General features: G+C 41.5%; 1 protein-coding gene across 2 annotated transcripts in view; it reads right to left on the bottom strand.

The window, feature by feature from the left end:
* SERGEF (secretion regulating guanine nucleotide exchange factor) overlaps positions 1–19,207 on the bottom strand; it is a 230,849-nt gene extending 211,642 nt beyond the window's left edge. The window contains exons 1-5 of one of the 2 annotated variants that reach the window (XM_012654229.1): positions 19,052–19,207; positions 14,872–15,007; positions 13,157–13,312; positions 11,007–11,101; positions 6,747–6,807 (exon numbers count right to left, since the gene is read on the bottom strand). In XM_012654229.1, coding sequence (XP_012509683.1) covers positions 6,747–6,807; positions 11,007–11,101; positions 13,157–13,312; positions 14,872–15,007; positions 19,052–19,147 — 544 coding nt within the window. In that variant the 5' untranslated portion in view covers positions 19,148–19,207. Of the gene's footprint in view, positions 1–6,746; positions 6,808–11,006; positions 11,102–13,156; positions 13,313–14,871; positions 15,008–17,110; positions 17,169–19,051 lie in introns of those variants that run through there. The other variant, XM_012654230.1, reaches the window with a different exon arrangement.
* Positions 19,208–22,000: the final 2,793 nt, after the last annotated feature.

Raw genomic sequence — 22,000 nt, 5'->3', positions numbered from 1 at the left:
AACCAACACAAAGAAGCCAAAAAAATATTTCAGGACATCAGTGAAAAAAAGTCACTAAGAGATAAACAACATAAGAAAGGATATAACAAAACTTAAAGAAATGAGAAAGAGTCACTTAGGGAACTCCAAAATACATCAGAAAGCTTCAACAACAGGCTATACCAAGCATAAGAAAGAATTTCAGAGCTTGAAGACAAGGCTTTCAAACTAACCCGGCCAGTCAAAGATGCAAAAAAAAGAATAAAGAAGAATGAACAATCACTCAGAGAAATATGGGACTATTTGAAGTTAGCCAATATATAAATTATAGGTATCCCTGAGGGAGAAGATGAAAAAGCAAAAAGCATAGAAAATCTATTCGAGGGAATTATTGAGGAAAACTTCCCTAGTATTGCCAGAGATTCAGATATCCAGATACAAGATGGTCATCAAATATCAGGAGGATTCGTAGCAAATAGGACATTGCCAAAACACATAGTCATGAACCTGGCCAAAGTCAAAATGAAGGAGAAAATTCTACAAGCTGCAAGATGAAAGCAACAACCAACCTACAAAGGAAAGCCCATCAGGCTAACGGCAGACCTCTCTGGGGAGATCTTATGACACAGAAGGGATTGGGGTCCCATTTTTAATCTTCTTAAACAGAACAACTGCCAGCCAACAATTCTGTATCCTATAAAACTAAGTTTCATATAAAGACTTTTCCAGACAAGCAAATACCTAGGGAATTTGTCACTACTAGACCTGCCCTACAGGAAATGATCAATAGTGCATTATATGTGAAACAGTACAATAGATACCCACTAGTGTAAAAACACCTGAAAATTAAAGCTCATAGCTCTTATAAAACAATAGCACTGGAGGAAAAACAAAACAAGGTATCAGTCAACGTGATGAATAGAACAGTACCTCACATATCAATACCAACACTGAACATGAACGGTCTTAATGTTCCGATTAAAAGACACAGACTGGCTGAATGGAAGTAAAAATCATTGCCCAATTATATGTTGTCTCTAAGAAACCCATCTAACTCACAAAAACACACACCAACTCAAGGTAAAGAGATGGAAAAAAACATCCCAAGCAAATGAAAACCAAAAGCAAGCTGGTGTAGCCATTCTCATATTAGATAAAATTGACTTTAAATCAACAGTGGTTAAAAAAAAAAAGACAAAGATGGTCATTATATAATGACAAAGGGGGCAATTTAGCAAGAAGACATAACAATCCTAAATATATATGCACCTAACACAGGAGCTCCCTGATTAAAGTAAATTCCACTAGATCTAAGCAAAGAAATAAACAGTAGCATCGTAATCGCGGGGGTCTTCAACACCCCACTGACAATACTGGACAGATCACAGAAGCAGAAAATCAACAAAGAAATACTGGACTTAAATGGAACTCTACAACAAATGGACCTAACAAACATTTACAGAACATTCTATCCGAAAACTACAGAATATATATTCTTCTTATTAACACATGGGACATTTTCTAAGATTGATCATATCTTAGGCCACAATACAAGTCTCAGCAAATTCATAAAAATAAAAATCATACCACGTATCTTATCAGATCAAAGTGGAAAGGGCAGAACAAAAAAATAAAACTACAGACCAATATCCTTTATGAACACTGATGCAAAAATCCTCAATAAGATACTAGCAAACCAAATTCAGCAGCACATCAAAAAGATAATTCACCATGATCAAGTGGGTTTCATCCCAGGGATGTAATGATGGTTCAACATATGCAAATCAATAAATGTGTTTCATTACATAACCAGAAGCAAAAACAAAGACCATATGATCATCTCGATAGATGTAGAAATAAAATCCAGCACCCTTTCATGTTGAAAATCCTTAACAAACTACGTATAGAAGGAACATACCTCAAAACTATAGAAGCCATATAGACAAACTGACAGCCAACATTATACCAAATGGGGAAAAGTTGAAAGAATTTCCCCCTAAGAACTGTAACAAGATAAGGGTGCTCACTATTACCACTTCTATTCAACATAGTACTAGAAGTCCTAGCCAGAACAATCAAGCAAGAAAAAGAAATAAAGGGCATCCTAATCAGGAAATATGAGGTCAAACTATACCCGTTTGCCAACAATATGATCTTGTACCTAGAGAACTCTAAAGACTCTACCAAGACTCCTAGTGATAAATAAATTCAGCAAAGTCTCAGGTTACAAAATCAATGTACACAAATCAGTCAAGCTGAGTCAAATCAAGGACTCAATAACATTTACAACAGCTATGAAGAAAACAAAATACTTAGGAATATATTTGACCAAGGAGGTGAAAGATTTCTACAAGGAGCACTACAAAACACTGATGAAAGAAATTGTAGGTGACACAAACAAATAGAAAAACATCCCACGTTCATGGATTTGTAGAATCAACATTGTCAAAATGTCCATTCTGCCCAAAGCAATTTAAAGATTCAACGCAATTCCTACCAAAATACCAACATCTTACTTTACAGATCTAAAAAAATAACCCTGAGCTTCATTTGCAACCAAAAAAGAGCCCAAATAGCCAAAACAGTCTTAAGCAAAAAGAACAAATCTGGAGGCATCACGTTACCTGACTTCAAATTATACTACAAGGCTATATAGTAAGCTATAGTATATAGCATGGTACTGGTATAAAAGTAGAAACATAGACCAATGAAACAGAATAGAGAGCCCAGAAATAAAACCATATGGCTACAACCAACTGATCTTTGACAAAACGGACAAACACATACACTAAAGAAAGGATGCCCTATTCAATAAATGGTGATGGGAAAACTGGATAGCCAAATGCAGAAGAATGAAACAGGATCCCATCTCTCACCACATACAAAAATTAATTCAAGATGGATTAAAGACTTAAATGTAAGGCATGAAGCCCCAAAAATTCTAGAAGAAAATGTAGGAAAAACTCTTCTAGGCATAGGTCTGGGTAAAGAATTGATAACTAAGACCCCAAAGGCAAATACAACAGCAACAAAAATAAATAAATGTGACTTCATTAAATTAAGATGCTTCTGCACAGCAAAGGAAATGATTAACAGAGTAAATAGACAACCTACGGAATGGGAGAAAATATTCGTAAATTACACATCTGACAAGGGACTAACACCCAGAATCTACAAAGAACTCAAACAAAACAGCAAGAAAAAACAAACCCCAGCAAAATACGTGAACAGAATTTTTTCAAAAGAAGATAGACAAATGGCCAACAGACGTATGAAAACATGTTCACTATCACGAATTCTCAGAGAAATACAAATTAAAACCACAATGAGATACCATCTTAATCCTGTCAGAATGGCCATCATTAAAAAGTTAAAAAACAACAGATACTGGCATGGATGCAGAGAAAAAGATATACTTATACACTGTGGGACTGCAATTTAGTACAACCTCTATGTAAAATAGTATGGAGATTCCTCAAAGAGCTAAAAGTAGACCTACCATTAGATCTAGCAATCCCACTACTGGGTATCTACCCAAAGGAAAAGAAATCATTCTGTCAAAAAAACACCTGCACTTGAATGTTTATCACAGTACAATTCACAATTTCAAAGATATGGAATCTACCTAAGTGCCCATCAATTCATGATTAGATAAGGAAAATGTAGCGTGTGTGTGTGTGGAGTACTATTCAGCCATGAAAAAGGAATGAAATAATGTCATTTGCAGCAGCTTTGATGGAACTGGACACCATTATCATAAGTATCTCAGGAATGGAAAAACAAACACCACTTGTTCACACTGATAAGTAGGAGCTAAACGATGGGTGCACATGGGCCCAAAAAGATGTAAAGTACATTGGAAACTAAGAAGGGGGTGAGGGATAAAAAGTACCTATTGAGTATAATGAACACTGTCCTGGTGGCAGGCACACTGAAAGCCCTGACTTCAGCATTATAGAGTGTATTCATGTAACAAAAACTTCTGTACCCCCCTAATATTTTGAAATTTAAAAAATAAAATAAATAAATAAAAATATAATTGTTGGCAAGGACATGAAGGAATTGGAACCCCCGTATACTGTTAGTGAAAATGCAAAATGGTACAGCTACTGTGGAAAACAGTAAGAAAGTTCCTCAAAAAATTAAAAATAGAACTACCATATGATCCTACTTCTGGATATATATCTAAAAGAGTTGAAATCAGGATCTCAAAGAAATGTCTGTATTCCCATGTTCATTGTAGCATTACTCACAAAAGCAAAGACGTGGAAAACAATTCAACTATCCAGCAACATATGAATGGCTAAAGAAAATATGGTAGGCACATACAATGGAATATTATTTAGCCATCAAAAAGAAGGAAATCCTGCCCTTTGGGACAATATGGATAAATTTGGATGACATTATTCAAAGTGAAATAAGCCAGAAACAGAACAAATACTGCCTGATAGTATTTATATGAGCTATCTATAATAGTCAAACTCATAGAAGCAGAGAATACAACAGTGGTTGCCAGGGGTTGGGGGGTAGAAAAAATGGGGAGTTTTTGTTCAATGGATATAAAGTTTCAGCTATGCCAGATGAGTAAGTTCTAGAGATCTGCTATAGAAGAGTGCTGATAGTTAACAACACAGTATTATGCACTTCAATATTCGTTAAGAGGGTAGGTAGATTTCATGTTAAGTGTTCTTACCACAAACGCGCACACCCAAAACAAAGGGACACAAGGAAATTTGTGTAGATATTGGATATGTCTACTACCTTGATTCTGATGATGGTATTAGAGGTACTTGCGTATGACCAAACTCATCAAATTGTACACATTAAATATGTACAGTTCTTTGTATAGAAATTATACCTCAATAAAGCTGTTTAAAACAAAAAACTAGTAACTACAGAAAGTTGGTAGGAAAGAGGGAAGTAAACCAATGATAGCCACTTCTCCCGTGCTGCTGATTTCTAAGAGAAGAACCTGCTTATAAAAATGTAATCACTACCACACAACTCGGCAATCACACTCCTGAGCATTTATCCCAGAGAAATGAAAATTTATGTTCATATTCAAACCTGTCCACAAATGTTTATAGTAGCTATATTCTTAATAGCCAAAAACTGGAAACAACCCAAATGTCCTTCAATGGATGACTAGTTAAACAAACTGTGATTGGCGTAGACTGAACTGTGTCCCCTCAAAATTCCTTTGTTGAACCCCTACTCCCCAATGTGACTAGACTTGGAGATACAAGCCATAAGGAGGTAATAAAGGCTAAAGGGGGACATACGTGTCGGGTCTTAACCTAAATAGGACTGGTGTCCTTGTAAGAAGAGGACGAGACCCCAGAGGTCTCTCTCTCTCCACAGGAGCACAGAGAAAAGGCCATGTGAGAACACAGCAAGAAGGTGGTCATCTACAGGGCAGGAAGAAAGGCCTCCCAGAAACTAATTCTGATGGCATGTTGACCTTACTTAGTCTTTTAGCCTTCACAATGGTGAGAAAGTAAATCTCTGTTGATTAAGCTGCCTGGTCTATGGTACTTTGTTATGGCAGCCCTGGCTACAGTGGTACATCCAAACCGTGGAATACTACCTAGCAGTAAGAAGGAACACATTATTAATACACAAAACTTGGTTGAATCTCTAGGGAATTATACTGGGTGAAAAAAAGCCAACCCCAAAAGGTTATATACTCTATGACACTGTTTATATAACATTTTTGAAATGACAACATCATAAAGATATGGAAAACACAAGGGTGGTTAGCCAGGGACTAAGCCGGAGGTGGAGGCAGTTAGGAAGTGGGTGAGGTTGTAAAAGGGCAACATGAGGGGTCCTGTGGGAATGGAACTGTTCTGGATCTTAACTGTATCGTGCTGTTATCCTTGTTATGCTATCGTACTACACTTTTGCAAGATACTATTGCACAAAACGAGGAAAAGAACACATGGAGTCTATTTTGTCTTTTATAACTGCATGTGAATCTACAATTATCTCAAAATACGAAGTTTAATTTTTTAAAGAAAGCATGATCAACGCTAAGCCCCAGGATGCACAGCGCTGCACTGAACTTTTCCTCACCTCCTCTCCCCTTTCTCCACTCCACAACTGACCTCACCAAGCACTTGAGCCTCAGCCACCACAGCCAACGAGTGCTATCCTTCAGCCCAAAAGGAGCGTGAGCAGGAAAATGAAAAGGGGAAATAAAAGTGTCATTGCCCTCCCATATGCCACCTCCCTCCTTCCCCTCACATACATACTGTCCATCCCATCACCCACTCACAGTATAGGAGACAAGCGCACTTGAAGCTTTTAAATTAACGAACATTAACATCCACTAGAAAGGCAGTACAGTTCACTGCAAAGAACGTGGGTCTTGAATCCAAACCATCCCAGACTCTGCTCCAAGCTCTGCTCTTTGCCATCTTATTCCTTGTGTAACCTCACACGGGTGCTTTAACCTCCCTGGGCCTCAGTTTCTTCAAATGTAAAAATTTAACTCACATCACTTTCTTGTTGTGAGGATTAAATGAGGTAATCAAATCAAGAGAACCTAGCATCACGCCTAGAACAAAAAGAGCTAGAAAACTTCATTTCCTTCCTCCATATCTGCTAAAGGATTTCCCACATGACTCCTGCTTTATGTTCCCTCCTTTTAATCAGAACTACAACACAGCAGGACCCTTTGAAATACCCCCTTAAAGAGTTTTTCTCCTAAAGCTCAGTTCCTCCTTATCACACACCTATTTCAAAAATAAAGGTAAAGTGATTACCTGTAGCAGCTAACGCATGCCTCAGTCCAGCAGCAATACAAACAACCTTCTCTCTCAGGAGCTGTCAAAATAAAGAAAAGGATTTAGATCTCAGAGTCATTCATCTACAAAATTTTATTCAATTTATGCCCAAATACAGTGCAGCATGATCCTCATCATGTGTCTGACTGGTTCAAAACACCCACCCCCAATATTTCTACCCATAAATACCTCTATATATATCCCCAAAAGAAAAAAAGCCTTTTTAAAATGCCATATCATGGCCAGGTGTAGTGGCTCACATCTGTAATCCCAGCACTTTGGGAGGCCAAGGCAGGAGAATCACTTGAAACCAGGAGTTTGAGACCAGCCTGGGCAACAAGCAAGACTTCATCTCTTCAAAAAAAAAAAAATTACTCGGCCGTGATGGTGCACACCTGCAGTCCCAGCTACTCAGGAGGCTCAAGTGGGAGGATCACCTGAACCCAGCCTGGGTGACAGAGAGAGACCCTATCTCTAAAATAAGTAAATAAATAAAATAAAAATGCCATATCACAGTTCCATGTCACAATGCCTCTCAAGGATAGGAGGGACATTCAAGATCATCTAGTCCAAGGGTTAGTAAATGTTTCCTATAAAGGGTCAGATAGTAAATATTTTAGACTTTATAGGCCATACAGTTTCTGTCACACTCCTCAGCTCTGTCATTGTAACAGAAAAGCAGCTCTAGACTATATATAAATGAATGAGCATGGCTGTTTGCCAATAAGACTTTATTTCCTAAGGGCTCTAATTTTCCCACTCTAATCCAGTCCAATCCCTATCCAATGCTAGAAACTCCTCCATAACACCCCACCAGGTGGTCATCCAATTCCTGCCAAACACCTCTAGCGACACAGGCTCCCCACCTCCCCAGGAGCCTGTTCCATCTTCGCACAGTTCCATTTATCTCTTTAGGTGGAGCCAAACCTATCTGCCTGTAGCTTCTGACAATGCTTTCCAAATATTTGAAGACAGTTGTCATGTCCTCTCTAAGACATTTTGTGGTGGTTATAAAAATAGGCCCTCAAATTCTTTGATACTCTTCCTTTCAAGATGTGGAGCTTAATTCCCCTCCCCTTGTGTGGGCTGGACTTAGTGACATGCTTCTAATGAAAAGAATAAGGAAGCAATAAGTGACTCAGAGACTAGGTGATAAAAGGCACTGAGGCTTCCCGCTTGGCATATCTCACTCTCTGGAATTACCCTCGAGGGATGCCAGATGCCATGTCTGAACAGTCCTATAGACAGGCCCACATGGCAAGGAACTGAAGCCTCCTGCCAATAGCCACAGGAGAGAGCCTGGAAATGCATCCACCAGCCCAGCAGAGCCTTCAGAGACTGCATGCAGACCCAGCTGACATCTTGACTGCAACCTCACAAGAGACCACCTAACCTGTTCCTAGATTCCTGGCCCTGAGAAACTGTGAGATAATAAATGTTTGCTGTTTTAAGCTGCTGTTTTGGAGTGATTTGTTACACAGCAATAGGTAACAAATACAGATCTCTTCTTTAGGCAGAATATCCCTAGTTCCATCAGCTATCACAGGGCTTTAAATCCTCTCTCCCTCCTGATTTCTCTCTTCTACATACACTCTGGTGGTTCCATCTCTCTTTTAAAGGGACTGTATATGCATCAATCACAGCCCCTATGGGGCTTTTCCACATTTGCTTATTTACAGGTCTACGGTGTCTTTCGAAAAAACTTTAGGACCCTCAAGGTCAAGGCCTGAGTCTTATTTACCTTTATGCCCAAGGCCTAAGCACCAAATCTACAACAAAACACAACACCCCAGATGCAGTCTGACCGGTACAAAGCACAGAGCTCTGGTCTTCCTTCTGGAGACTATACTTCTGTCAATGGAGTCCACAATCACATTAGCTATTGGGAAGATCAAATCTTACTCCTAATACAATTGGAACACACTGTCCTTTAAATTTTCATCTTTCTTTTTTCCCCCAACATTTACTGAAGGGCTTTACATGTAGCCTCAATCTCTTCAATACCACTCATCTCCATCTTTCTCTCCATCCCCACTGCCACTGCTTTAGTTTGGCCCATGATCATCTCCTGTCTGGATTGTTAGCAAGAGGTTCGTAGGTAATCTTCCTTCAATCCATCCCCCACGCTATCCTATCTGGCTGGGCCCACCCTACCACGCTGTTCTCATCATTTGTCATATACCACCACCTTGGTTGCCCCTCCCCATCCACTCTACCCTGGCACTCCCACCTCTTCCTCATATTCCAACATACTAAACTGCTTACAGTATCCCAAAGCCCCCAGTTTTATGCTTCTATACCTTTGCTTAAACAGTTCCTTCTGCCTAGAATGCCCTTCTTTTGTACCTACTCTGCATCCTCCTGTCCCAAGCCAGGTAAACTTCTACTTAAAATTTAGCTTAAGCCTGTTCTCACTCCACCTTCCTCTAGGTAAGAGTTCAGTATGCCTTCCTTTGGGGACATACATGTATCTGTCATAGTTCTAACATGGTATTACTGCATTTAGTTATTTATGTATCTATCATGTACTACTAAACTATAAGACTCTCAGATGCTAGGACATGTCTCATTCACCTTTGTTCCCACTGCCTGAAAACAATGCCTAAGTACCAAATCCACAGCAGAACACGCAACAGTTGCCATTAAATAAATCAATGGATTTTTATCATATTTCATTTTAGCACATTCCTCCTATTATTCCATAGAATACAGCCTGTCAAAATGTTTTTACTTTCTGCTTCTGTCATCCAACATATTTTAACCTCTGTTCGTCTTCTTTAATTATATGAATTATAATTAAGCTAAATTAATTATAACTTATACGTAGGTTCTTACAAGGCCATCTATTTGCAATTAGGATCTATAACATCTCCTACAGGGACTACAGAGCCTAGGCTTGTGTACATACCATAGGAACCATTACCCTAAATAACACCCCACAGACCAGCAACCAAGTTCTGCAAAATGACAGGAGCAGATAGATCTAAGCTCTCTCCAACAAAAACAGATCTCCCACTCTTAATCAGAGTTCAAGGAAAATAGGAGTGTGGCAGCTTGGGTGGTGAAACTCATTTTAGATTCCAGCATATTTTCTTTAAAATTCCATATTTCCATTATGATCACTTAAAATATAAACTTCATAAAAAGGTGTACATTCTAAGTATGATGCGGTGAAAAGAACTCTGAGCTAGGGCAGAGAGTTTAACACTTATTCCGTCCAATATGGTTACCACTAGCTACACACGGCCACTGAACTTGAAATGTGATTAGACTAAATTAAGATATATTGTAAGTAAAAAATGCACAAAAGATTTCAAAGATTTATTAAAAAATAAAGAATATAAAATACCTTATTAACAAATTTTATATGGATGACATGTTGAAATGATAATAGTTTGGATATACTAGTTTAATTAAAAAGTTATTAAAATTAATTGCACCCACATGCTACAAAATAGATAAAACTAAAAAGCATCAGGTGAAGTGAAAAAAGCTAGGTCACATATTATATGGTTCCATTTATATGAAACGCCCAGAACAGGCAAATCTATAGAGACAGAAATTAGATTAGTAGTCACCAGGGGACAGGGGAGGGGAAAATAAGAAGTGACTGCTATTGGATATACGGGTTCTTTTGGAGGTGATGAAAATGCTCTAAAATTACATAGTGGTGATACCTGCTCATCTCTGTGAATATACTAAAACCCCTGAACTATACATTTTAAAAGGGCGAATTTTATGGTACCTGAATTATATCTCAATGAAGTCATTGTTCTAAAAATTAATTCCACTTGTCCTTTTTTAAATGGGGCTACTAGAAAATTTTAAATTACATGTGGCTCACATTATATTTCTTTTAGACAGCACTAGCCTTGCTAAGTATCTTTCGGCAAGTCACTTGTATCTGGACCTGTTTCTAACAAAGTTCCCACCATTACTAATTTTAGAACTAAAATGTCATTAATGTCCTTATAAGATGTATTACCTTTATGGGTGTATTTCACAAAACTTTATAATGTGTATGAGGACTAACAGAGGTTTTTCACTCACAACATCCATCTCCCCCCGCAACCTAATTTTTCCCAGAAGGATCTATTTTTCAACTCAAAGTCTCCTACCCCATAAGTTTTCAGAGACTCAGCCACCCTTTTATTCTGGGGAAGGATAACTGTGATACCCTTTACTGTAAAACACTTTAACAGAACATGGGCAAGCTAAATATTAGCTGTCCTCACTCACCTCAATGGCCTGGGGAACCACACATCTTCGAGGTCCATGAGGAACTCCTAACTGGCCAAAGGAGTTGGATCCACATGATAGAACTTGGCCATTTTCTGCAAAAACAAGTATCTAAATTGCAAATCTATAAAGTAGATACCTGTGACCAATGGGCAAATGCTGAAGGGCAAGAGGAGCAAAGGGAATGAGAGGAGGTGGTGGAGATCCCAGGCTTCAGCGCACTCAGACTACATTCCCTGCTTTTATTCCTCCAGAAACAAAAACACTGGGCACCAAGCTAAGTGCTCTACACAGATATCTATTCTATTATCTCACTAAAGACAGATTATCTGTGTGGAACACTTAGCCCAGGGCCTAGTGTTGGGATAGGGGAACACTTATTCCCCATCTTTCATGTTTCCATGTGACAGAACTGCCATTCCTATAACATTCCTGCCTTTCTCCCTGCCCTTCTCCATACTCACTGCATTCTAGGGGACAACAGGTCACCTAACCAACTAGTGAGTTTGGGAGAGGGGACAGGGTATGTGTGGCTTGGCACCTTCCTTTCACGCGTTCTGGGCTGACACACAGTAAGGGTTTCCTCTGAGGGGAAGGCCTAGAGTTTTGGGGGTAAGTTTGGACCAGAACCACTTGGCCTCATAATTAACCCTGTTCTCCAACTTAGCCTTTTTCAGTAAAAAGCTGACAGTTTGCTCTCCAATTGTGACTGCTCTATGCCTTTTTCACAACTGGTTCCAAATGTGAGCAGGAAACAGTATTATCTACTGACTCCCTACAACCCCAACACAGGCCTACAGTAAGTACTTCATAAATCATGGCTATTATCTGGATTCTAATAATTACTATAAAATCCCACACATATTATGGAACTCCTCCACAGAAGAGAATGGTACACTTGAGCAGGGTTTTAAAGATGGGATAAGAGTTCATCAGATAGGCCAGGCATGGTAACTCATACCTGTAGTCCTAGCACTTTGGGAGGCCAAGGTGGGAGGATGGCTTGAGGTCAGGAATGCGAGACCAGCCTGAGCAAGAGCGAGACCCTGTCTCCTCAAAAAATAGAAAAATTAGCCAGGTGTGGTGGCGCACGCCTGCAGTCCCAGCTACTCAGGAGGCTGAGACAGGAGGATCACTTGAGCCCAGGAGTTTGAGAGTGCTGTGAGCTATGATGACATCACTGCACTCCAGCCTGGTCAACAGAGGGAGACCCTGTCTCAAAAAAAGAGTTCATCAAATAAACAAGAGGGGCTAGCCCAGACACAGAGAAGAACATGTACTATGTGGTACTATCAGAAAAAAAAGTGTAAGGAGTGTAGAGAATAAGAGACAGGTAACAGAGACAGGTAGGGAAGAGTTATAGAAGGCCATGTGCTAAAAATGACCAGCTAGACAGGGCAAGGTGGGACAGAGAGGTCAAAAATGCTTCAAGGGAATGGAAGTCAGCTGACCAAGTAACTACTGCCAGCTGTTCCCAAGAGCATTGTTCTATTAACCCTTTGACCACATCCTTCTACATCCTATTCTGCTACCTGGCTTCACAGAGACCAAACAATTCCGCCCAACCCCATTTATTTAAAAAAAAAAAAAAAAAATCCCTGAGTGGGAAAAAGCTGACATCACTGCTGTGGCAACCTCTATTTCCTCCTACTTCCCCACCACATTCCCTTACCTGCCACAGCTGGCCAGCTAGCCCAAGCACACAGCTTATCATGAACTTTGGGACAGGAAGTGGCCACCAAAGGTGATCTAGTCCATTCCCTGGTCTCTGGAAAAAGTTTTCCATCCCAATACCAATCTCCTTTACTGTTAAAACTCTCCTTGTAGACAGGAAATTACTTAACAGGTACATGTACACTATTCAGGTGATGGCTACACTAAAAGCCCAGACTTCACCACAAGGCAAAATATATCCTAGTAACAAAACTGCATTTGTACCGCCTAAATCTATAAAATTTTTTTAAAAAGGAAAAAAAAGGAAAAAAAACTCTCCTTGTAAAAGGCACCCCACAACTTTCCTTAACAACCAGAGAAAACATTTATGTTTTTTAAACACAAAGATCCTTTCATTTAATCAGTGGTCCCCACCATCATCCTGTTCTCACCCAAAGCCTTTATGGTGGCACAGATTTACCTAGGAGTAAACTTACCTGTGAGTATAATGGTAAAATCCCAGCCACAGGCCACCTGTTGGATGGGACAGCCCAGGAGGGATTTGCAGGGGGTAAAATACAGGACATCTTCTGTGTGACCAAGCCCCAGTTGCCCATCTTTGTTCAGGCCACAAACAAAAAGGCCTCCTCCATCTGTAAAACATAAAGTCTTCGATGACAGTATGCACAGGGCACAACACAACTGCCAAAGTGAACAAAAAGATTTCATTAATTATTTGGAGTCACAGACCAATAACTTTTATTCCCACCCAAGTTAATAAGCCACATATGCTAATGTGTTCTGGAGCCAAATGACATAGGGCCAAGGGCCTCAAATCTAATACCTAACTGGAAACTCCAAGTCCTAGAGCAGCAACCAATCAATCACCAAGTTGAGCATCTACTGTAACAAGAAAAGCCAATGTTTATTCAACATTTAGAAGGTGCCAAGCTTTACATGTGGGGGCGACTTATCCTTTAGGCACAGTGTCTATGTCCACAATACTTTTAGAGATCCACAGAATGGCTTAATTTTAAATTCTCTTAAAACGAGAAAAAGGCCGGGCATGGTGGCTCACACCTGTAATCCTAGCACTCTGGGAGGCCGAGGCGGGCAGATTGTTTGAGCTCAGGAGTTCGAGACCAGCCTGAGCAAGAGCGAGATCCCGTCTCTACTAAAAAAAAAAAAAAAAAAAATAGAAAGAAATTATCTGGACAGCTAAAAATATATAGAAAAAATTAGCCAGGCATGGTGGTGCATGCCGGTAGTCCCAGCTACTCGGGAGGCTGAGGCAGGAGGATCGCTTGAGCCCAGGAGTTTGAGGTTGCTGTGAGCTAGGCTAACACCACGGCACTCATTCTAGCCAGGGCAACAGAGTGAGACTCTGTCTCCAAAAAAAAAAAAAAAAAAAAAAAAACCGAGAAAAAATAATGTAGTAACAGTGCATGTATAATACTAAATCCAGCCTGGACTATATTCACCTTTATACCAATACAGTTGTAAAATATAATTTTTAATCTTTCTTTATGGAAAAAGAAGTCCATAAAGGCAAAAGCACCAAGGTCCCATGCAAGTCATAATGCACCCGTTAACTCGCTGGTTCTCCTCATCCACCACATTATCCCCATGTACAGGGAGGAGGCTATGGCACAGGGAGATTATTTGCCCAAGGCCACATAGTTAGTAAGTCACAGAACCAGGATTTGAACCCAAGCATTTTGATTCCAGAGCTCATGTGCTTAACCAGATGCAGTATACCTTCCTTTGCAGTATCATATCACTTGTAGTACTTGTTAAATACCATCCTAGGTACTGTGATGGAAGATTAGGAAAATGCAAGGTTCTTGCTCTCAAGGAATATTCAATCTAACTGCAAAGACTTCTAACTCATATGCAAAAGTTAGATAGCAATATATGGTATAAAATGTGATCTGTGTTGTAACTCTGCCACTAATTTGCCTTGTGACCTTAAGCAATCAGTGTTCCTTTCTGAGCCTCATTTGTATAATGAAGGGGAAGGAGGGATGGCCTAGAAGATCTCTGAAGTCCCAGCTCTGTCAATCTAGGATCCTCTGACGGTAATTTGGCTCTTTCAAAAAGATATTTTCCTCCGTGAAATACAAAAGGCTAAAAGATGGCAATATAACATCCCTAGGTGGGAGAAATGTCTAAATAAGAAAATAAGTGGTTATCTACTTTTGGAAGAAGTTACCTGTCACAATTGCAGAGTGGCCCCCTCCTCCCGTGATCCTCCTGACACCCATGGGTTTACAGAAGTCATTCAGTTGCTGGGGCAAAAGCACATCTTCCTTATGGCCAAGGCCAAGTTGCCCATAGCTATTTGCACCCTAGGGATAAAACAAGCCAAAGATGAAAAAGTGTGGGAACCACAGCTGTCAATATCTATTTACCTGTCCCTACCTTCCCTACCCTGAAATACCTCTCAGAGCCTGTAACACATGAGATGTCATAGGCTCATTCATAAGAGGTTATTATGTGTAATTTCTATTAAGATGGTGGCCCCATATTCACACCATGAGAAGAGCCCTTAGCATCCACAACTTATCCAATGATATTCCTCATCTTTCCCTTCTAATGCTCCAGCTGCAGTGTATTACCTTTGGGAGACAGCATAGAAATTCTTTCTGACAAAAACTATCTAGGGAGGCTAAAGAAAGAAAAAATGAGGGGAACTGCTAACAAAATGGGCAGGAAACACCCTAAAACTAGTTCTTGTCCCTTTTCCCCACACCCTCACTGGGCAAACTGGCAATGACTTTCTATAATCAAAGTTAGCTAAGGATCTTGTGACCTAAAGCATCATTATTTCATTTCTGCGGTGAAAGAGGTTGGCAATGATCTCTAAGGGCCTTCCCTGGTATAATATTTCATGACTCCAAGATTCACATGGTGAGATTTCTGTAAGGGAACAGATTTCCCCTTGATAGGCAATATGTCTATTATTGTTATTATACAATAAAGGTCCATAATCTCCAATCTGAAACCCTTACAGCCAGATGTACTTCAGATTCAGAATTTTATAGATTTTAGTAAAGTAATACAGTATATGCATCACATATAGTGATGCAAAACAGTAATATTTCCACAGTAAAAAGTACAAATACAAGAAGTGGGCAAAGACTATAAACAGCTTTATATGTGGTAAGTTTTGGGTTTTCAGAGCTTTCTGTATTCAAAATTGAAGATAAGGGACTGTGGACCTGCATAGAGAATCTTATTAAGATATCAGAAAACCTTATAATTTCTTCAAGTATCTATTTCTAGCTGGTTCTTCCTAGAGATGCGAAGTAAAACATTTGAAATATGTTTGTTTTTGAAGGCATGTGAGTGAGGAAAAGTGATGTAAAGTAACTACAAAAAAATACATACATGCATACAAATCATTGCCCTTATAGTCGATTTCACAGCCATCCTGGGCTGTAGGACTCAAAGATAGAAGAGCAAGCCATGGCAGGGCACAGGTCCCAGAGGCCATCCAAGGCAATAATAGCTACCAATTACTGAGTGCTTCTCTCTGTGCTGGGCATTCACCTTTAATCCTCACAAAAACCAAGGAGAAGGGCATTAGCACTCCTGTTTTACAGATGAAGAAACTAAGTCTCAGAGAGGTTAGGTAACTTTCCATAGTTACAAAGCTGGGTAGGCAACAAGTTGGATGCCCCACTCTTGTACTATACCTTACTGTATCTCTAAGAAAAAAAAAAAAAAGAATACATGGTTAACCAGCCCAGAGTTTACCCAGCAGGAGGCTTAGTGTACAACCCTATCTAAAATAGCACCCCCATCACTTTATCCCCTTTTCTGCTTTATTTTTCTTTATATGACTCCTTGACATTATATATATTTGTATACTTGTTTACTGTCCACCTCCCCCACTAGGAAGAAAACTCCATGAGGGCAGGAATTTTGTTTTGTTCATTGTTATTTCCCCTGCGTATGAAACTGTGCTGGCCCAAAGATGTGCATATATTTATATGGCGAATGAATGTAAGACCCTATGCATCCCTAAAAAAGACCGTTGCAAGGCCGGGCACAACGGCTCACGCTTGTAATCCCAGCATTCTGGGAGGCCGAGGCAAGAGGATCATTTGAGGTCAGAAGCTCAAGATCAGCCTGAGCAAGGAGACCCCATCTCTACTAAAAATAGAAAAAATTAGCTGGGCAACTGAAAATAGAAAAAAAAATTAGCTGGGCTTGGTGGTAGGAACGCCTGTAGTCCCAGCTACTCAGGAGGCTAAGGCAGGAGGATCACTTGAGCCCACGAGTTTGAGGTTGCTGTGAGGTAGGCTGACACTACAGCACTCTAGCCCAGGCAACAGAGTGAGACTCTGTCTATGAATAAATAAATAAATACTGTTGCAGTGTGAAGTGGAGTGTATATGCATAGGATTTCTTTGTCATCCCTGAGATCTCTGTGGCTGCCCCATTACCAAGGTTGCAGGCTACTGGACATCTGAGGAATAAGTAATTGAGACACAGGCACTCTGGGGTTCAAATTATGGTACAAATTTCTGTAATGCAGCAACAGGCCCTAAATTCAGGATAAAACAAGAGGAAGGAAAAGTTAATGCAATCTATTACACCTCTATTTGCTTCCCTTCCTTACAAACACTCCAGGCATATCACACACACATACACACACACACACACACACACACACACACACACACAGCAACAACAACAACAACAACGCTAACAAGGTAAATCCCCTTGCTATGGAGTGAAATGTATTCCCTCAAAATTCATATGCTGAAGCCCTAACCTCCAGTACTTCAGACTATTACTGTATTTGGAGAGAGGGCCTTTAAAGAGGTAAGCAAGGTTAAATGAGGTAATAAGTGTGGGGCACTAATGCAATATGACTGGTTTCCTTATAAGAAGAGACACCAGGGATGCTTACGTACAAAGAAAAAGCCATGTGAGGACACAGTGAGAGGGCGGCCATCTGCAAGCCAAACAGAGAGGCCTCAGAAGAAACCAAACCTGCTCACACCTTCAAGATCTTGGACATCTAGCCCCAGAATTGTGAAAAAATAAATCTCAGTTGTTTAAGACTCCTAGTCTGTGGCATTTTGTTATGGTAGTCCTAACACACCCACACACACAGATTATACCACAGGAAAAACACACCATCAGGCATGCAAGCACGGCAGTAGGGTGAGGTTCAACAGTATTTCTGTTTCAGTACAGACAAGGCCGTATCTGAAAGGCTTTGTCTGTCCCATGTTTCCTCTGTCCACACAGATGCCAGTCTCCAGCCTGGAAAAAGCCAGAGACAGCATATGCATTCACTCCCCAATTCCATATCCAGCTCAAGTGCCACCTCAAAGATGCTCAGACAGCCAAACTACCACACCATGCTCTCTCCCCTCTTCCAACTGCAGCTCTACATTCAAAAAGTGCTGCCTTGTACTGATAATTATTTTTCCTAAAAATTGGTCAAATACTGATTTTAACAGCAATATAGGTTATAATTTTACCCTCCTCCAAAACAAGAGCTGGAAGACTTTCACTCTTGTGTATTCTCCAAACACAAGCACATGGCTGGGCACACAAGTACTCATTCATTCATTCATTCTTTACTGGGGACCTACAATGTGCTGGCCCCGAGGGAGGCACTGTGAACGAGACAGGCACAGAACCAACCCTTAAGACGCTTACATTCTTGCTAAGGAGACTGACATTAACAAACAATACATGTCATTACAAATGCGATATGTGCTATGAATAACCAAGACACATCTGCTTATGCCCGTGCATGCTGGTCGGCTGCCTGTCACAAATCCTTCTCTCTCCCAGCCACACATAAAGATGACCCCGTCTCTGTCAGTGCTCCCGTCCCACTAGCCCAGACCCCAGGCCCCCAAAACAGGTAAGATCCAGTCACAGCACAGTTTCAGCAAATATGCAGGGTCTGCACCTAGTGCAAGCCAAACGCCGAAGGCCTCACATCCAACGGATGCTCCCGTCAGGCTGGGGTGCGGCTGGGAAAGCGCCTCCATCCTCCAGGCATCAGGAGGGTAGGAGCACAGGTGGCTCCCACAGGGCTCTGGGACCTGGAGATACTCTCTCTACCGAGCCCTCCACGCTGTCTTCCCAGGTGTTGTCCGAGCCGGAAGGCTCTCGCGGAACCAGCCACTGCCCTAGAAACAGGTTCTCCGGTTCCGACCCCACCAGCAAGCAGGCCCCTGAGTCACCTCGCGAAGACCCTTCCCTCCCCGCCCTCTCCTCTCAGCTCCCAGCCCAGGATCCTCCAACCCAGAGCCCGGCTGGGACCTCGGCCGCCCAGCCCCTGCACCACCCACGCCCAGGCCCCGCGCTCCCGCGTCGCTGAGCCCCTTAGTCTCAGGCCCGGAGGCGGAGTCACGTACCCAGGCGAAGAGCGCGGCCGCCGCGGGGGCGACCTCCGAGGCGCACAGCTCGCGCTTCATGCGTGCACACGCCGCCGGCGCTTCCAGGAGGAACATCGAGGGGGCGGGGCCCTCCGGGGGAGGGGCTGGCGCGGAGGAGGCCCCGGGCGCAGGGCGGGATGGCGACGGGGGCGGACCCGGCATGAGGAGAGTCTGTGGTAGGCAGGTGCCGGCCGGGTCGAGGCTGGCAGGGGCGGGACCTACCGGGGGCAGGCTCTGTGGGGGGCGGGGCTGGCGCGGGGAGGGTCTGTGGCTGGCGGGGCCGGCAAAGGAGGGCGGCCCTGCGCGGGTTGGCGGAGGCAGCGGCTGGCGGCTGAGTCCTCGGGCCTCCAGGATCCAGTAACGGGATGGGCCAGACGACCGCCCCCGGAGCCGCCTCCGGGTCGCCCGCCTGGGCGCGCCGTAGCGTCCCCGCCCCCGGCCTCCTGTTGCGCTTGGCCAGTCGGCCTCTCCCTCCCTCCTCTCGCACTCTCTATTTTTAGAAATAATTCCATAGAGGTGCAGTACGCTCCGCGGTTCAAAAAGCTGCTTCTCATTTCTGTCTCAGCGTCCCACAATACCCAGAGGAGCTGACAGGGCCGGGATTGTACCACCATTTGACGGGGGTGGAAGTCCTGTCCAGTGCCTCAGCCTGAGGAACTGCCTTGAGCCTGCTTTGGTGTGCGTTTGCAAGATCCGAGGGAGCGTCTTGGGAGGCGAGTGTAGTGTCTTAGGTCGCTGGTGTCGCCCTCGGCGCCTGGCACGGAGCGGGCACTTGCACCCCGCGACACTGAACGGGGGAGGCTGGTTTGCGCGTTCCTGGGGCGGCCTTTTCACCCTCCACTCCGGGCACGGCCCTGCCCTAATTCTGATACTGGGTAATTTTCAGTAAAATGTATCAATATTGACTGGGTAATTTTCACCCAACAAACGTTTTCATATAAAATGGCTTTTATCAGATAGTGTCATACTGCTGGTGGGAGTTAAATAAGTACAATTTTCCTGAAGGAAAATGTGGCGATGCCTATTGGGAATAGAGAATAAATGGGGTCACATTAAAGATGGTAATCCATGTTCGGTTGCTCTTGGCCCCTGAATCAGCAGGTGACACCTTCTGTGTAAGCAGATGACACAGGCTGCAGCACTTATCACCCCTTTATGCGTGGGAGCCCCTGGGAAGTGTCTCAGGCGAGCTCTTACACAGTCGTTTCCAGTTCTTTCCCTCTATCCCTCCTTGGTGTTTCTGCCTGTAAAACCTCTTGAGGGCAGCCCCTCACCTTTCCCTCTCCAGCCTGTGGCATCTTGAGAACATTATGACCGTACTAGGAAAAATGCATGCTCTAGAGAAGCAAAGCAGCTCTTCATTCTCTAGAGACCTCAATGTGCAAAAACTATACCGTGCGTGCTGTTTTGTAAGAGTGGGCTTTTTTTGTTCTGAGGATTCCTTTTAAGCATGTGTAATAGGATGTAAAAATGGGTCCCTTCCCATCTCAGTGTTGGCTGGGACCCCAAGACAGTAAGTGCCAATGACTCCCACATTATAAAGTGAGGTACGGCACCACCAAAGCAGAACTTGCAAAGCAGAACTTACAAAGCAGATATCTAGAACTATACTCAAAGAGTAGAGGTAAACTGGAAATAGATCAGCCCTCACAAAGACTGAAACTCAGCTTCTCATTGGCTCAATCCCTAATAGGACTAAGAAGATTTTGACATGCTATTATATTATATACTGCCAGCTAGAAGCAAAAATTAATCCCCTGTTGAGGAAGATAGCTAAGGGAGAATCTCTGATTAAGAGAGTGATTATATTAATGAATCTTTAAATGTAGAAAATAAGGGTTTTTTGTTTTTTGGTTTTGTTTTTTTTTCAAACATCATTTTCTCCAATAACCCAGTGCAGTAGACTTAGCTGATTTTACAGATAAGGAACATGAGATTGGGACTTTACCAAGAACTCTGAAAAGTTGTAACTAGACTTCAGGTGTGTTTGGCTCTATCTAATATCCATAGGCTTTTTAAGAAGTATAATGGAGTTCTTAAACTAATAAAATTGCTAATATAAATTTAAATCCATTTTTAATATATATTTGACAAAAAAGAAATACATGTTGATGACATAATTTTGTTCATTTATTCAGTTGAATAACAAGTTTGTAAATCATAAATGTATATCACATAGTAAAATAAAGATTAGACTGAAATACACCACAGTATACACTTTCTAGAAATCAATATATGAACTCTATTATATATTCCTTCAGTGAATTCCAGGATTTTTTCTTTTTTTGATTTGGAAGACAACTTAAAAACTAACAATAATTCTGTACGTTTTAGTGTGTCATTACTACTCATATAACTCCAAATGACAAAATATTCAGATTAAGCAATGTAGGCATTCTGATGATCAGCTTTTGAGCTCCCTTCGAAAAGTCAAGAGGACAATGTACACTATTTAGGTGATGGGTACACTAAAAGCCGAGACTGCACCACTGTACAATTCATCCATGTAACCGAAAACCACTTGTACCCCTACATCTACTGAAATAAAAAAAAATCAGAAACAAAAGTCAGGAGGATACTATGCCTCTGAGTAATGATTTACTGATTAAGAATTATGAACCAAGATTTTAGTTCAATTCTGTTCTCATATTTGAATAGCTATTTTTGAAGACATATTTAAAATGCATGAAAATTCTAAGACTCTCAGGACTCCTTATTTACCAATCCCACAAATTCAGAGGTTAGAAGAAAGAACTGAAATCCATCATTAAATATTTCCTTTGCTCTGAAGTTGTGAATTATAGGGTTGTACCTTTAACATTTATTTTAGTGTGCTTTAGTCATAGAGTGATTTTAAACACTATCATTTTAAATTCAATAACTATGATTCTTCACTATGATCAAAATTGTATGAAAATAACCAAATAC

Source organism: Propithecus coquereli, unplaced genomic scaffold, assembly GCF_000956105.1.
Source record: "Propithecus coquereli isolate 6110/MARCELLA unplaced genomic scaffold, Pcoq_1.0 Scaffold44, whole genome shotgun sequence".
Taxonomy (NCBI): domain Eukaryota; kingdom Metazoa; phylum Chordata; class Mammalia; order Primates; family Indriidae; genus Propithecus; species Propithecus coquereli.
The sequence above is the reverse complement of the archived record's forward strand: the minus strand, read 5'-3'. Positions and strand labels throughout refer to the sequence as shown.